This window comes from Rutidosis leptorrhynchoides, chromosome 6, assembly GCF_046630445.1.
Source record: "Rutidosis leptorrhynchoides isolate AG116_Rl617_1_P2 chromosome 6, CSIRO_AGI_Rlap_v1, whole genome shotgun sequence".
Classification (NCBI taxonomy): Eukaryota; Viridiplantae; Streptophyta; class Magnoliopsida; order Asterales; family Asteraceae; genus Rutidosis; species Rutidosis leptorrhynchoides.
In genome coordinates, this window is record NC_092338.1 from 405,751,309 (window position 1) to 405,769,956 (window position 18,648).

General features: G+C 30.5%; 1 protein-coding gene and 1 long non-coding RNA gene across 4 annotated transcripts; both read right to left on the reverse strand.

Moving 5' to 3' along the window:
- Window positions 1-1,804: 1,804 nt before the first annotated feature.
- On the reverse strand, window positions 1,805-3,577 carry LOC139853668 (uncharacterized). Its single transcript, XR_011761370.1, has 2 exons — window positions 3,403-3,577; window positions 1,805-2,209 (listed from the first exon to the last, which is right to left on the reverse strand). It is a non-coding gene; the product is annotated as an uncharacterized lncRNA (long non-coding RNA).
- A 678-nt stretch (window positions 3,578-4,255) lies between these two features.
- Window positions 4,256-6,871, reverse strand: LOC139855717 (uncharacterized). Of its 3 annotated transcripts, none has more exons than XR_011761531.1 (7): window positions 6,708-6,871; window positions 6,183-6,379; window positions 5,770-5,799; window positions 5,649-5,666; window positions 5,172-5,225; window positions 4,806-5,074; window positions 4,256-4,316 (listed from the first exon to the last, which is right to left on the reverse strand). XR_011761531.1 is itself a non-coding variant. In XM_071844972.1 (6 exons), the coding sequence occupies exons 2-6, from the start codon at window positions 6,325-6,327 to the stop codon at window positions 5,007-5,009; spliced, it is 315 nt and encodes a 104-aa protein (XP_071701073.1). In that variant the 5' UTR covers window positions 6,328-6,379; window positions 6,708-6,871; the 3' UTR covers window positions 4,695-5,006. The 3 variants fall into 3 exon arrangements, 1 of the variants encoding a protein (XP_071701073.1); XR_011761532.1 differs by lacking the exon at window positions 4,256-4,316 and adding an exon at window positions 4,601-4,646; XM_071844972.1 differs by lacking the exon at window positions 4,256-4,316 and having other exon boundaries at window positions 4,695-5,074.
- Window positions 6,872-18,648: the final 11,777 nt, after the last annotated feature.

An 18,648-nucleotide genomic window follows, 5' to 3' on the forward strand; every position in this document is an offset into this window, starting at 1 on the left:
AATACCGGTTGTTGTTTTAACTGTCGGAATCCGCATGTTTGTAAATGTCCTCAGAAAATTCGGCGATGATAGCCTGGTTTCTATTGGTTTGACTTTGCGATTAGCACTGTTTGGTTGCTGCTCCGCTGTTGTGTTCATACCTTTCCCGTAGTCGAGTTTATTCGGGTGGACTCGATGTCATTGCCGACGTGTGTTGACTTAGTTGACCTCGAAAAATTGGAGTGTTTCTCTCGGGGTCCTTTTTTCCGCTCGAACGGGGATTTGATCTTATTCGATGGGCTTGTGATTCTCTGGTTTAGGAGTAGTTACGTGGTTTTTCGGGCACGAGAGGTTACTTTAATTTGCAGGCCTCGGGTTAGGTGCTACTGAAGTGCCCGGTGTTCATTGTAGTTGTGCGGCTTTTGAGTAGTGGCAATTGCAGCGTTAAATACGTATCCGATTTTATATATTTTCAGATTTAGGTTTGGTGGTCATTCGTTTGTACTGTCATTTATATTTTCAATGTGCTCGCTCTCTTTCATTGTTATCGTCCAATTTGTAGGATGATCAGAGCGACACCTTTCAATTTTTGTTGTTCGTATGTACCACCGGATCATTACGATCTTTATATATATATATATATATATATATATATACATACATACATATATACATACATATATATATACATATATATATATATATATACATACATACATATATATATATATATATATATGTATGTATATGTATATATATATGTACATATATGTATATGTATATATATATGTACATATATATATATATATATATATATATATATATATATATATATATATATATATATATATATATATATTAATATTTTCGCCGTAAAAAAAGTCTATCTAGTATTTCATCCATTTTAGGTTCTATCAATTTTATAACCACCATCTAGCCCCCTTTGCTCTTCTAACGTAGACTGATATTTTGGTGAAAATTGACCGTTTCGGAACAAGTCTCATGTTCAAATTTGTTTTTTGTGTGTAACATAAGTGAGTTTTACCTGTGATGATATAAATAAAAATGAATAAGTGGGAATATATGTAGTGGAAAAATAAATATATATGCTCGTTTGAATTGGTAAAAATGGGACAAAAAGCTGACCACACTCGTCCTCAAATATGTGTAGATAAGAAGAGAGGGGAAGAGAGAGGGGGGGGGGGGGGGGGGGTGTATCGGCGCCCTCGAGGGCCCATAGGGGGTGGCCGGAGGGGGGTGGCCGATGGGAATGGTTTAAGCGGATACATTTGCGATGAGGAATTAAGGATAATGATTTCAGAACACCGCATCAGTGGGAAACAAAAGGGTGCGAATGTTTGACCATCTATATAAATTGAATATTCTACATGGTGACATGGTGTACATGTTTGGTGTTCATGCATCCTTTAAATCGTGACAGTACTTGAACAAAAACTAGAGTAGAGATGACATGAACAGACAGCAAACTGTACATGCGCCTAGCATGCCAACAAGTAGATAAACATCAACATCTTTAGCCTACAATACAACAATAAGAAGGTAACGTACACGATATTATCACTTGGAAAAACAAAACACGCTCTTATTAGACCTGTCAAATATGACAAACTTCACAAGCTGAGCATAGTATAGATAAATGTCCCATTTCAAGTAGTCTTTTGGTTATATAAGTCATGTAGTACCGGGTGGTTTAGTCCCCATGGCAAACTATTGTTCGAAAAAAAAAAAAAAAAAACAACTAAAAAGTATTACGTTGATTTCAACGTTCCGAAAAAACACACGCCGTGATTCAAGTGCAGCAATGTGAATTTCAACATCCAAGGGATGATCTTTGTATTAGTTCTATTATTATACATTCTGGGATACTTTCAAATTCTCAAAAGTAACATCAAACAAGATAGACCTTTTAACCATATGAGTATATTGTACTACAAGATTGATGAACATTTAATGAAAACACGACAGCATGTTGATAGCTTCAAACCTCACCAGCAGCCTTGGAACAAGGAACCATGGAAGTAATCGATATCAGTTTAGATCTGAGTTCATCAACACCTTTGACTTTGTTGACTTTTTCAGGTTGAGTTGAATCAGCAACAATCTTCTCTGGTTCACAGTAAGACAGGGCAATGAGTGATTCCCTTGTACGCTCCAAAGAAGCCTCCTTCTCACGTGGGCTATAATCCATATAATGTCGAAAACAATCTTCCTGCAAGTAGTTTATAAACATTAGTTACTATTTTTAAACATCATTTTCTATATTGTAATATTGTAAATTGTAATACCTATTTTATACCTAAGAACATGAAGAACACATGGATGATTAGACAATTAAGTATGGAACAACATGATTCATTATATAATAAGATTTGTAAACAACTGAAATGGCGATTTAATGCACATAAGCCGGCTAACGAGCTTTGAAAAGATGGTTCTGTATTTATATGACCTTGCCAGTCACAAAGATGTAACCTTACCGGATGGCTCAGTCTTGTCATTTAAGTTAAACTGAACCCACAAGTATTACACAATAACAAGGTCAACCCAGGTGTGATATAGTTCTCAATTCCACATAGATTCGGTAAAACCTTTGTTGTACGCATTTTCCCTGCGTGTTGCAAAGAACATGTTTCCAACATCTGAGACCATGACCACAAGTCACGAAGGATAACTTTACTAACTGCTGAATGACTCAACTCTACCACTGGGCAAAGAAATTTTACAACTATGACTAAGGAACAAACTAAGAGTTTCTAAAGGGCATAACATAACACTAAAAATTGAAGCTATACATTGATATGTATCTAGAATCTAAGGGTGAATATATTCTACAACTATAACTAAAGTCAAGGAACAAAGTAAGTTTGCGTTTGATAAAACTGAATGATTAAAAGCGTTGGATGATTCATAATTTGAATATTCAAAGGTTCGAATTATGTTTGTTAAATATGCAATTTGATTTGTTTAGGTCAAATACATTCTTTTAATCAAACATTACACTTCATAATTCAATCGAAGTTCCCCTAATGTCTTCTAAATTATTATTAATATTATCATCAAGTGTAAATACTAACAAGGTCAGATATACAACTTCAAAAAGATCCTCCGAAAATACATATTTTCTGATTTTTAGCTTAAAATCCACCGCTTATTTATTCAATTCTCACCTTGAGGTTTTCTTCTTATAAGATCTAAAAGTTTAAACCTCAAAATTACATTAACTAACAAAAATTAAACACATCTACACAGCAAATATCATCATCATAGCTCAAACAACAATAACATACTAAATCATTATTTCCTTCAAATAATTATAAGAAAGACGAACGCAAAATATAAAAAGAAAAAGAAGGATGAATTTAGTATTGTTTGAGAAGAAACCAATTGGTGATTAAAGCGTACCTTATGATCTTGCGAATTTTGCAGAAAATAATTCCGCTTTTCAATCTGCGTATGTCTTTTTATGTATTTTTGAAATTAATTATTTTGAATTTTGATGTTTTTGAAGACGAAGATTGAAGATATATAGGAAGGTAGAAGAATCTGGTTGGCAAATTCTAGGTGGGTTGATTCTAGACCTTTTCCTACGTGGAATCTACTAGGATATGAGTACACAACTCTTTTTTTATTTTTTATCTTATTTAATCAGTGGAGTCTTCGCTTCGCGTCGGGGCCTCCGTTTTGAATGCGATTAAAAAAAAAAGTCTTGTTCTAGAATTTTTTTGACATTAACATTGAAGGGTTTTTCCTTTTGTAAAAGTTGCTTCTTTAAGAATGTTTTTCTACATCTTTTGGTAACATTGAATGGTTGTTCATTTTATGAAATTTGCATCTTTTATCGTTGAGGGAAAAAAAAAGTTAGTTGATTTTTTTTGTAAAAAAGAATTTTCTTCGACATCTTTTGGTAACATTGAAGGGTTGGTTCTTTTACGAAAGTTGCTTATTTTATCGTTGAGGAAAAAAAAGAAGGGGAAATGACGAAAGGACCTTTGGTTACTATCGGTGAGTAGTGAAATAGTGTTTTGTTTGTTAGTATATATAGAAATTATAAATTTAAATTTATTATTTATCTATTTCTTTAAATTTTAAATATATAATTATATTTAGATTATTTAATTTAGTTATTTATTATTAATTTTTTTCTTACAAGTTTAAGGAACTAAAATATTCAAACCGAATCAGTAGATTATTATTTGGGATTTTAAACACGTTGGTCCTGATTATTTTGTCCAATTCTTTTGTCTTTTTTAGATTTAACTAGAAAAACGACGGACCGCGCGTTGCGGCGGTCTATTTTGGATGTACGTTTATGGTGGCTGCAAAAGTGATATGTATATAAACAGAATGAGAAGTGGCACTAATATTTACATGTTTACGCTTACAAAAGTGCAACAAAGAATACATGAAGATAAGGACCTGCTGCAGTATTCATTGGCCTTCAAGTGTTTTATTTTATTATAGATGCATTTGTGGGTGTAATTAGTACAAATATGTCAACTTTGATGATCACACATAAGGTGATAAAAATATTCAAATTCAAAAACAATCATGAAAAGAATGTGTTATTGTACATGATTCAAACGAAATCTTTAAATATTTACCACTAAGGAAATAACATCAAATCTTTGACACTTTGAGCAGATATCCTAATATAAAAGGATAACATTGCAATTATTCTTTCGAATATAATAAAATCAACTATTTGAGATTATGAAATTTAAATACTTATAAGGTAAATCAGTTTTGTTAAATGCTTGTAGCTAATCCATAACCAATTATTTAAAATGTAATCAGAAAAACAATACCTGGACAAATGAGTTACCGTAAAGAAGTGGAAAAAGAAGTGAAAAAAGCAAATGCAGATTTGTGGACAATGGCTACAAAAATCGTTGGCCGTACGCTTGTTTTCGAGTGCACTTCAGCTGATCAACAGCAGTTGCAGAAGCACTACTACCACCACCACCACCACCACCACCAGCTACTCAACAATAGCAATAGCATCAACATCAACAGCAGCTTGTTGTTGTGTCTTTGTTAACGTTTCTGTTTCTTGACACGTGTAGAAACATAACACCTACACACAAAACACTTGATTTTATACTAATAAACTAAAATAACATAAAGATTAACAATCAACCACTACAAAGGAAGACAAAATTGTTAGAACTTACATTGAAACATGTAAACATTAAATTCCAATTTCTGCAGCTTTTTGCTTTGTGTGTCTGCAACAAAAACAAACTTCCTATAATACCCTGAATAAATACTTGATGACCCATTTTGATCCACTTAGTGTGAATTTAACCCATTTTCAGGCGAAGTTTATGAGAATGGAAAAAATATATGTTTTGTGACACTCATTTCAACTTCCTATAATACCCTGAATAAATACTTGATGACCCATTTTGATCTACTTAGTGTGAATTTAACCCATTTTCAGGCGAAGTCTATGAGATTGAAAAAAAAAATATGTTTTGTGACACTCATTTCTAATACGGCTCAAGTAGGATAAACAATACAAACTTTTAAGTTAGTGAAATGTCAAATACATACCAAGTCAACAAATACATACTAAGTCAGCGAAAGTAAAAAAAAAATAAAAGATAAAAATGGTCAAATAAATAAAGAAACATGAATAAAAATCTCACCTTTCGAAGATAAGAGACCTGCAAAGAAATCGTTAACAACATAAAGACGCACAATAGTGAGAATAACAGAGCATGAAACAAATACACTCATAAACAGAAGTAACAGAAATATGAGGAATACCTGTATTAACAGCAGCAATAAATAACCAACCTGAAAAAATCGTCAATGAGACCGAAAAAATCAACTTAACCAATCTTTGAGCGATTAAAAAAGGATGTTTACTTTTCTCCAATTCAAACAAATACACTCAAAATAATCAAATGATGGTGCACTTTCAACACCACTTACACCATCAATCCCTTTTCATACAAAAGAAGCGAATAAATGACACAGACATGCTATAAATCATCCAAAAACAGAGAAAAATAAGCCAATATATATCACCATTTATGAAAGCTAAACATGTTTTCGCACACTGGAGATTATAACAATCAAAGATATAACTTAAAGCGTTAACAGTAAATTTGGACATATTTTTTTTAAGGTTAGTAAAACAAACGAAATTTAGGCAACACTTGAGAAAGGAAGCTTACTTTCAAATAAATCTTTAGGCCATTGGGAAATGCATTTTTCGTTCGAAGTAGCGATAGTTGGAACTATTGGAAAGCTTTTGGAACCAATATCCGATCCATTAAGCAAATGAAATTTCAGGTCCAAAGAATCTTGAACGCCAGACATCTCACAATTGTATTGTTAAGCGAAATTTGTAATTAAAGACCTTTCCTCACAACTGAAAACTTTCACAAATTTGTAATTAAATATTTATATTTATGGTTGTCTGTAATCAACAATAAATCAATCATTTACATATTTACATACAAAATCCCAATTTTCATCATCATGGGTTCCCAAAAAAATAAAAATAAAAAAAAACCCTAGATTCAAAACCTAAAATTTGATTCGACGCAAATTATTTAAAGGACTTAAAAGAAAACGGCAACAATGTGAGCTTACAGTCGTTGCGATGAAAATATACTTGATGTCAAACAATCATGATTAAATACACATCAATTAACAACCTGAAACAATAACGTAAAAAGGCGAAAAGTGGATCTCACCGTTGATACATCAAACTGCCTAATCGGAACCCCTTCTGTTCCATCCTGGTATACCTGCTTTGCGGTGCAAATTGTGCAATGACAATCAAAACACTGTCTACACTCACTTGAGCAACATAATTTAAAAGAATGAATACTATCCACGCTTTGAATGTTTATTTACCTTTAGTCCTCCTGCAATTCATAGATTAGTCAATAATAATAGAAGGAACGACAAAAAAATTAATAAGGAAAAAATAAATAAAAAGAAATGAGGCTCAGATCTGTGTTTAAAATCAAGCAAGAGAACACGAATCGTCGTGGCTGCAATCTTTAGATTGCCCCGCTAAGATACGAACTCATTTTTCTCGTTGCTCGACCTAACTACCACATATTTATCATCACAGCCTATTTTATTAAACCTTCTTAAGTTGTGAGTACTAAAAGGCACTGCCACTGATAAAAATTCCAACTGAACAACGATGTTGCAAATCATAGAAAAGTGTATCTTTTTTTTACTACAATCATTTAGCAACAAAGAGGCTACCACGTCCTAAGACGGCAACCAAACTCCGGAGAGTAGCTTGAATTTCATAACAAATCAGCATAAGTAGAATATTTGCATCATAAATGTAAAAACCCGTCCTAATCCATCCGGACGAAGTCCATATCGATTACAAACGATTCACAACAGTTGTTAACATCGGGAGGTAATTAACCTCTATATGATAAATTTTACAAACATTGCATTCGTTTTTAAAAGACAAACTTTCGTTACATCGACAGTTGACAGGCATGTAAAGCATTTCATAATATATCCAAATATAATTGTCTTAATAATAATCTTGATGAACTCAACGACTCGAATGCAACATCTTTTGAAATATGTCATGAATGACTCCAAGTAATATCTCTAATATGAGCAAATGCACAGCGGAAGATTTCTTTCGTACCTGAGAATAAACATGCTTTAAAGTGTCAACCAAAAGGTTGGTGAGTTCATTAGTTTATCATAAAGAATCATTTCTTAATTTTAATAGACCACAAGATTTCATACTTCCATTTCTCATAATCATACGTCCCGTGCATAGAGACAAAAATATCATTCATATGGATTGAACACCTGGTAACCGACATTAACAATATGCATATAAGAATATCCCCATCATTCCGGGATCCTCCTTCGGACATGATATAAATTTCGAAGTACTAAAGCATCCGGTACTTTGGATGGGGCTTGTTGGGCCCGATAGATCTATCTTTAGAGTTCGCGTCAATTAGGGTGTCTGTTCCCTAATTCTTAGATTACCAGACTTAATAAAAAGGGGCATATTCGATTTCGATCATTCAACCATATAATGTAGTTTTGATTACTTGTGTCTATTTCGTAAAAATATTTATAAAAATTGCGCATGTATTCTCAGCCCAAAAATATAAAGGGTAAAAAGGTAAATGAAACTCACCTAATGTATTTTGTAGTAAAAATACATATGACGACATTGAACAAGTGTAGGGTTGGCCTCGGATTCACGAACCTATATCATTTATATATATTAATACTTATAATAGTAATCGAACAAGTTTATATATTATTAGTGATTTAATTGTTATTTTAATTATGTTTTTCATTAGTAAACTAATTATTTACATTTATTATAAAAGTATTACTATAGTTATGTTATATGTGGTAAATATGATTTTATATAATTAATAGTTATTTGATAAAATAATATTGATAATGATAATAAATAAAAAGTTGTTTTATTTTGCAATAATAATATTAATAGTTATTATGATAACAATATTGATACTAGTATTAATAATAACAATAATAATATAAAAATAATAAAATTTGTTGTCAACATAATAATGATGATAATAATAATAATAATTTTGATAAAAATGATAATTTTTCTAATAGTGATAATAATGATACTTTTAATAAAAATGATATAATAAAAATAGTAATTTTTAATAATAACAATACTAATAATTGTAATCACAATACTAATACACATGTTAATAATAATAATAATAACTCTAGCATTTATATATATGATACTTAGGTTAATAATAATAACAATCCTAATAACTAATAAATGATACTAATAATAATCCTAATCATGTTAAAATAATAACATATACATTAGTAATGGTATTAATAATAATAATCATAATACTTGTAATAACCATAATTAATAATAATAATAATAATAATAATAATAACAATAACAATAGTGATAATAGTAATAATAATAGTAATAATAATAATAATAATCATATTAATAATAATAGAAATAAAATAAAAGATTTATACCCTTTAAAGGCTTCTGTAAAAAGAATTGGTTCAGACCGGTTCGAACCCGTGACCTCTCGCACACCCAAATACTCTCAAACCATCCTTCCATGCTTGCTTTTCTGTATTTATCCCTTGTTTATTTATTTTTAACATATTATTACTTGTTATCTTCTCAACCAAACCCATCTAATATTTCGACCCAATAGAACATTAAATCATGGCCCAACAGTGAAAGGGAACTCGGCCCAATATAGAATTAATCAAGCCCCATGGCTAATCCTTGCTGAAAAGAAAGAAAAAAAAAAGATTGCAGCAATTGGGAATCGAACACAGGACCTATTGATAATCACAAACATCCTTTAACCATCCAAGCACTCCCGTTTTTATGATATTATCACTAACTGATGAATATTTAAACCGTATAACTAATTCATCTTCTTCGTAGTACACTAAACCGACTGGAATCCCCAAATGATCATCACAACTAATTACTTAGTTTATTATTATTATTTTTTTTACAGCTTGAAATTGAAATAAAAACTACTTTGGGTGTTCATGAATAACAGAAAAAAAATCGAAAGTAGTCACAGCAGATAAAAATTATTTCACGAAAAATAAATTAACCTCCAATCGTGATTTTTGATTCTAGGCTCTTTTAGATTAAAATTGCATCATGAAATAGATAATAAATCAGTCATAGAAACTTTTGAAATTAAAATTTTTACCTTAATCATAACACGTAATTCGAATTTGCTCAAAGAAGAATCGTTTGACCTTTTATTCTTAAACTTTGACTCTCCAATTCATCTTTGATTTTTCAAAATAGGATTTGAAAATTCACAGGAAGACTCACGATTTGATTTCAATAACTTCTGCATTTTTAGATTTTTAAACTTGATTCGAAATTTGATTCTTGTTTTGAAGCCAACGCGACAGAGGTATCGAGCTGCTGTTTCTTTTTTTTTTCTAATTAGTTTTGTTGATGGAATGGGTACTAGCTGGTATTGATATTGATAGTGGAGAAAAATGAATATCTCTTATCAATTATATGATAGGATCCAATGGTATATGATAGTGAAGTGTCGACCAGATGAATCAGATTGAGAAGGAAAATACAAAAAAAAATAAAGAGGACAATGACATGAAACCAAATTTTGATTTGCCAAATCTATATATACGTAAATAAATAATTAACTAAATAATAATAATAATAATAATAATAATAATAATAATAATAATAATAATAATAATAAATGATAATTTTGTAAATAATAATAACAATAATTAATAATAATTATATTAATAATAATAATAGAAATAATAATGATAATAATATCAATAATTTTATCAATACTTGTATATATCAAATTTTAATTATATATATATATATATATATATATATATATATATATATATATATATATATATATATATATATATATTAGAAATATTAATATTAATAATATAAATATTAATATTATCACTTATAATGAAACTATTGTTAATGATCTTAATCTAACAACTATATTCAATTTTTCTAATCATTAATATTATATGATAAGATATACTAATTATTTATTATTTAACATTTTATTCATATTATATCTTTATTATTATTTATACATAGTATATATATATATATTTATATATATATATATATATATATATATATATATATATATATATATATATATATATATATATATATATATATATATTTTAACAGTAACTTAATTATCCTAACTATTACCTTCCAATTAATTAAAGTATTCTTTATTAAATCATAATATTATATATTCTTATATTTACTTTTATATATTATATATACATATTTATTTACAAATAATTGTTCGTGAATCGTCGGGAATCATCAATGGTTAAATGTATACATGAAAATTACAAACTTTTTGAGACTCAACTTTACAGACTTTGCTTATCGTGTCGAAACCATATAAGATTAAAGTTTAAATTTGGTCGGAAATTCTCGGGTCATCACAATAAACATGTAATTAGTCACCATGGCTGCAACTAATATATTGCCTTGCCAAGAGGTGACGGAGGGCAAACATACTTTAGCATCACAGATTTAGCAAGCTGTGAAAATATAACAAAAATAAAATATTAGAAAAAAAGAATACTTGAGCTCCCAAATTAGTATTCTCATCCCATCCCCATAATAATCAATAGAAAAATCAATGTATATTACACTCTACTACGTTAAACATAACAGATAAGTACTTTAATAACAACATAAACCTAATAGTACTTTTGTAATAAAACCTACATTTTAACATACCATCAACAAACATACAGAGCAAGAACTAATATATTTGCACCAATATTTTTGTTAACAACACCACTTTTGATATAAATCTATTAAAGATCCAAATGTTAAACAATAAGGTGATCAAATAATCATTTTACTACACTTAATTTAAGATATTCTTATCTTTTGGGTTGTTGTTGAGTTAATAATACAAAGAACTGACTTTTGAATGTAAAGTTATACTGTATAAAGAATACATCCTATACCCATGTCGTTAGTATTCATAACACAATATCGACAGTTTTTATGTTGGACAAAATAAGAAATAAGAGCATTATAAGCGTAGAAAATAGTATAGCACATATACCGTTCATCGTTTACAACAGCGAGGATGGCGGTACCGTAAATCTTCAATCGATTGAAAGGTGCAGATGCAAACCGTAATAAAAAAAAACCACGGCCAAATCAAATCGCCAACGTAGCACCATATAGGGTGAAATCAATTCAGATTTTCTATAGATTAAATCGGGGCTTAATTTAGGCCAAACCATGGTCGATTAAAGCCACAACAGATGAAATCAGGGCTTACAACCACCGAAAAACATCGATTTCGTCCCCGTCGAACACGTCCTTTTTTGTTCCGTCGGATGTAGAAAGGGGGCAGGGGAAAATGGGGAAGAAAAGTAATGGTGAGAAAGAATAGGGAAGAAGAGTCTGGAAAGAAATATAAAAGGGGTTGGAAATTGTCATTTGATAAGCTGTGAAAGTGTAAAACGACCAAATTTTGGGTGCCTATTAGTATATAGGAATAATTAAGAATTAAGAAAAAAAATTACAAAAAGATAAAAAAAATCTAGAAGCATCCACATACATCATCTTTGTAGTATGAATTTAAAACTAATCATTCTAAAAATACTAGTATCAATGGCACGATTAGAGCGTTGTTGTCACCGTCGTTGTAAGTCACCAGCGCCCTGATATCGGCTAAAAAGTCACGTTTTCACCCCGGTATTAAGGCCCAAAAACAAGAAAGATTCGAACTTTGTCTACAAAATACCCACTTCGTCTGTCAGAATTGAAGAACAAGTAATTACGAAGACGGTGCAAAAAGAATCAAGAGAATCGGAGCTAACACGAAGATTCTAGAGTAAAAACGGTGAAAGACAAGAAATCAAGTTACGATCCAGGAAAATCAGGGTGACCAGGCCAGCAAACAGCCTGCCATACGGCTTGCCAAACGGCCTGCCAGTATGGCAAATGGCCTGCCAAACGGTCAGATCAAACGGGCTCAATAAACGGCTTGCCTTAGCAAACGGCCTCCAAAAACGGCCTGCCAGCCGTTTGCAGGCAAAAATCTTGCTTATTTAAAGGGTCTTTGTCATTCATTCCAACACATACTTCAATTCACTTATTTCTCTCTCTTGTACAATATTAGTCATACTCTCAAGGCCTTCGACTCCGTGCGGGAAACCTAGTACCCGGAGAAGAACGCCGAAGTTTGTATTAGGAGCGGTCTGGAGTCTTGAAGTTGTCACTTTTGTATTCGGACCTCGTTTAATCTACTAGTACTTCTATCCCTTATCTTTATATAATGTTTTCTATCATTATGTTATGTGATATTGTTTTCATGATTAGCGAGTAGTTATCTTTAGTGTATGCTATGATGTAAGCAGTTATAATGCCGAAATAATATTATGGTTTGTGTATGCTGTTGAAATGCTTTCCGATTATGCTTTAAACTCAATCACTTTTCCAACTAATAGAACGTAGTTATTGGCCTCTGTTATTGGGAAGTCGCGAACCCCGATTCAGAGTACACTATATGTGTCACCCCTTAGTAAGAGAAGTCTATCGGATACAATGTAAGATCGACTGAGGCACACCGGTTGTAGTAAGTCTATCAAGCTTTGGATTTCGACTGAGGACTCTTTCGTAGTGAAACATCTGACTAGACCCTTAGTACATTGTCGGTCCCAGACCATGCTAGTGTAGTCACCAAGCATATAAACTTCGTACGTGCACGCTGAAGCACAGCGGTTGTTGTAAGCTGTACCTCTGCTAAGTAAGGCCATGGAACCCGGTCAGAGTTGATTAGTACACTGCACCATAACACGGTCTCAAGCATTGCACCCCGCTTGAGGGATTCTTAGTTAATTAAGGAACTGTTTGTTTAGACACATAAAGGATTGGACCGTTAGGATAACCGAACATGTTCATGGAAGTCAGCTTGACTTGGCCATGGTATTCTTTATGGTTGAACTCTTTTTAAGGGCCTAACTATCTTTTAAAAAACCAATCATTAACGAAAGCATTGAAACACATCACGTCTCTCGGATATGGTAAACCATGTATTCTATTATACTTAAGAAAGTTTAGACCATTATGGAATGTTAATACGTCATCCAACCGAGTCGCTCAATTGGATGAGCCGTCTGAATGTGTAGTCAGACTGCACGGGTGTGACGACCCGGAAATTTCCGACCAAATTTAAACTTAATCTTTATATGATTTTGACAAGATAAGCAAAGCCTGTTAGGTTGAGTCTCAAAAATTTTGAACTGTTTCATATATTCAATTGAACTTCGACCATTCCCGACGATTCACGAACCACTAATTGTAAATAGTTATGTGTGAATATATATATATATATATATATATATATATATATATATATATATACATATATATATATATATATATATATATATATATATAAATAATAATTAGAAATATAATTCGAAATATTATATGTTGTTATTATAAGTAATTATGTAAAATAAAATAAAAAAATAGAATATTATAATAATTATTATTTACAACATAACTACATATAAATAAAGTATAGTAAAAATAAATATTAAATGATTGTAATACTCGTTTGATGTTCCGATTGATTTTAAGGAAACCAAATTCAAACTTATATGATTTTAAAATAAACGGTGATCCGAAAATGAGTTCTATAAATTATAGACTTATTAAAAATGTATTTAGGAGCTGTTTATTAAATTTCAGAACTTTTTATATTTTACCCAGAATTGAGAAGGACAGTTGATGTAATTTTTATTTAATAAATTAATAATCAAATTTTATACCATAATGACCAAAATAAATAAAACTATTTGATTTAAAAATATGGGGTTTTTTTGAAGACTTTTTATTCGCCACTGAGTGAACAACGGGGCACGAAATAATAGTCCGTGAAAACTGTTGGTACATACAATTAAAATCACGACGGCTAAACTATTGATGATTGATGATAATTGAATCACTTTTTTAATTGGCTTAATTGATGCAAGTTTAATGTGCTTGATTTCAATCAACGAAATATATAATTATTATTATATATCAATTATTATTATTATATCTGATGTTATGCGAGGTGTATACGAAATAGTTATATTTTTATTGCAAAATACTATTAAATACGATACAATTTTACACAAGTTATTTATTTATTTATTGAATGGGATATACCTAAACCTTGCTACAACACTTATAGGCAGTGTACCTAATCGTAGAGTAGTGTAGTTTTAAGTAAGTCCGGTTCGTTCCACAGGGATACAACTAAATTTAACGCTATATTTATTTTAAACTATATTTGTATAAATATATATATATAAGTAATATTATTATTATTATAAAAGGGGGTTTTTACCATTTAGTGACCGGTTTATCGATTTTATGTCTTAAGTCGCAATTAAAAACTAATGTAAAATATTAAATATACAAATGACTTAATTTAAAGCGTAAAGTAAATGACGATAAATAAAAGTGCGATAAATAAAAGTGCAATAATTTAAAGTACCATAAATAAAATGACGATAAATAAAAGTACGATGAAATATGAAATAAAGGAATTATGCTTATTTAAACTTCTGTAATCATGATGTTCGACGTGTTGATTTTAATTTATTACCACGGGTTAATTGTCCTTTGTCCTGGATTATTCGATATGTCCATCTGGTTTTGTCCATAATAGTCCATCAGTCATAATTATAAAGTGCGAGAGTTTTCGTCAAATTAATCTTATTACCCGAAGTCAAATATTCCAACTAATTGGGGATTCGAACTGTAACAAGGTCTTAATACTTTGTTTAATGAATACACCGGGTTATCGACTGCGTGTAATCCAAGGTTTTAATACTTTGTTAACAATTACACCAATTACCCTTGAATGTAATCCACCCCTGTTTTAATGAGTCCAGTGACTATTAATCCATCCCCGTATCCGGTCAAATGAACAATAATTCGTATTTATAAATATCTCGCCCACCGTACCCGATTAGGCCTATGTGGTTATATATAGATAAGTCAAATTGTAACCTTTATATTAAATTAACGAGGTATCGTTTAGTTAATATAAAGCCTATTAATAGCCCATAGTCTAATTTCCACAAGTGTCGATCTTTTGTCCAAACCCCAATTATGGTACAAAGCCCAATAACCCCGTCTTTAATATTTAGCCCAACATCACGATTACTTCGATTTAAATAAGCATAATAATAACTTAGCTACGAGACATTAATTTAAAAAGGTTGAACATAACTTACAATGGGTATTAATCGCGTAGTGTTACACGGACAGAATTTCGACTTACAAACTTAAAACATTCGCCACTATAACCTTATTATTATTATTAACTTAAAATTAAAATTAAAATATAAATATAAATATATATATTGAGAGAGTGAGATTGAAGTACGATGAAGGTGTAATTATTTTGTCCGAATAACGATTCAATTTATAGATGTGGCCAGCTACAGTGAACCATGCGATCGCATGGGTTTAAAGCCTCCAGGCCATGCGATCGCATGACAGCCTTTTCCTGCTCACACATGATTCCAAAATGTGAACTGCGCGTATTTATTTAATATATAATATAATATATATAATTTTATATAATTAATTATATATTATATTATATTCTTGTGCATTGTTGACTTGTAATTTTAGCTCCGTTGCGTCGCGCGTTGATAGTTGGTTCATGTCCCAGTTCTGGATTTTCGAACGTCCTTGCGTACAATTTAATATCTTGTACTTTGCATTTTGCGGCTTGTACTCTTGTAATTTTGAGACGTTTCTCATCAATAAATTGAACCACTTGGATTGTACTTTGTACTTTTTAGCGTTTTGGTTGTTTGCATCTTCAAATCGTCGAATCTGTCTTTTGTCTTCACCTTTTATTATTTAAACGAATATCACTTGTAAATAGAACAATTACAACTAAAAGCTTGTATTTCTTGAAGGATAATGCTATGAAATATATGTTCGTTTTTAGCATTATCAATATCATTAGAGTTATATATATATATATATATATATATATATATATATATATATATATATATTGCATATACACATTCAATCACATGGAAAGCCATCTTTCCTTTCTCCTTCCTTGCTCCGGACGACCACTACTCTCTCTCACATTCTGTTTCTCGATTCTTGCTGCTGCTATACGCTTTTATGTTTATGTTTTAGCAGCCGTAAAACAATCTCTAACCACCACCAAAAACCACCTTGAAACACCATCAAAGAACCACTTAAAAACCGCCAACCTCACCCTCAAAATTTACTATTTACTTCGATTATGTATTGCTCCTGCTATGCTATTTGGTTCGAAAACACACCATTACCATTCTCCTTTATTGTTTCTTGCTTCGTGAACCTACCAATCGTCACCACCATAACTCATCCAACAACGTACACTATTTCATTATTCTGTCTTAACTTCGGTTACGACCCAAACAACCACATTTGTGTTTTACTGCACATCTGAGAATTTCAATATCGAAAACCCATTTATGTTTTTACTAATGATCATCACCCTCATCTATTTCGCTAATCTACCCCAACCACGCGAACACCTCTATTACTACAGTTTTTGTTTCGAATTCAGTTACAACCATTATCTTATATCACCATGAACTCCATCGAATTATTATTACCTTCGTGTTCCTGTTTCTATCATGAGAACCACCACATCATCATCACCATCGAAACTAAATGAACACCACCATCATCACAAACAGCCCCTGCAACTCGCTACTATTCTTTCTGTTTATATTCGAAAATAAACGAAAATGATGATGATAGATATATGATAAGGGTGGAAGTAATGATGAAACAGTGATAAATGTGTTACATGTGCACCTCCTTTTTACTTTGAAATTTGACTTTAATTCTTTTCTTGGACCGTTTATATGAATTGAGCTGTTAATGGACTTTTGGGCTGCCATATCTTTGTTGGGCTGTGTTCTTATTCTAGATAGGCCAAGAACCAGTTTATGTTGCTATTGAAATGTTGATATTGATATATAGCGATGATACATTATGATGATTATGATTATGATTAAATGGAGATGATTTGATGATGTTACGGTAAGCGAAATAGATAGTGATAATAAGGATACATGATGTGGATAATGATACGATTATGTTAAATGATCATATAGATGATGATGATTACCCGATTCTGTTTCTATTTTGGTGAATGAAAATGATGATGATTAGATGAAATAGAGAATGATTGATGATGATGAAACATGGTTAGGATGATGATATTGATGAAGACAGTGTTAATGAATTAGGGAAAGATAACGATGATGTTGATGATCCTGTAAAAATAAGTAGGATGATGTAAACTGGGTTTGAAGAAGACAGTTGCAAGAGTTAAAAAAAATTAAGTACCAAATAATTCAGAAATGAATGGGTAAAGCAATGGTTTAGTGGTGTTGTGTTTGAGCGAGAGGTCTCAGGTTCGAGCTCGGGCATTTTATTTTATTTTTTATTTTTAAAAAGAAGGAGGCAGAAGTAAAGGTTAAAAACAATTTAAGTTGGGTGTTATTTCAGAATTAAAACACATAGCGTAATGATTAAGGATGTTATCGGGTTAGTGGGATGTCGCGGGTTCAAACCCGGACTTGGGCATTGTTTTAAGGGCTACTTCCTTGAGGTAGTTATTTATCTATTTATTATTATTATTATTATTATTATGATTATTATTATTATTATTATTATTATTATTATTATTATTATTATTATTATTATTATTATTATTATTATTATTATTATTATTATTATTATTATTATTGTTGTTGTTATTATTAGTATTATTAGTATTATTAAAATTATTATTAATAATATCATTAATATTATTATTAGTATCATTTTTATTGAAACTATCATTTATATTAAAAGTATCATTTTTACTATTATTATTATCATTATTAGAAAAATTATCATTTTTATCAAAATTATTATTATTACTATCATTATTATTATTTTGACATTAATATTATTATTTTTATGTTATCAATATTATTATTATTATCATAATAACTATTATTATTATCAATATTATTTTATCAAATAACTATTAGTTATATAAAACTATA

Bases quoted from the DNA above. Each gene is read 5' to 3' on its own strand.
- LOC139855717 (XM_071844972.1), bottom strand. From the start codon at position 6,327: ATGTCTGGCGTTCAAGATTCTTTGGACCTGAAATTTCATTTGCTTAAT. The intron at 5,800-6,182 runs GTAAGCTTCCTT...CGATTTTTTCAG, and splicing joins GCCTAAAGATTTATTTGAAA to GTTGGTTATTTATTGCTGCT. The intron at 5,075-5,171 runs GTAAGTTCTAAC...TTTTGTGTGTAG, and splicing joins TAATGTTTACATGTTTCAAT to GTGTTATGTTTCTACACGTG.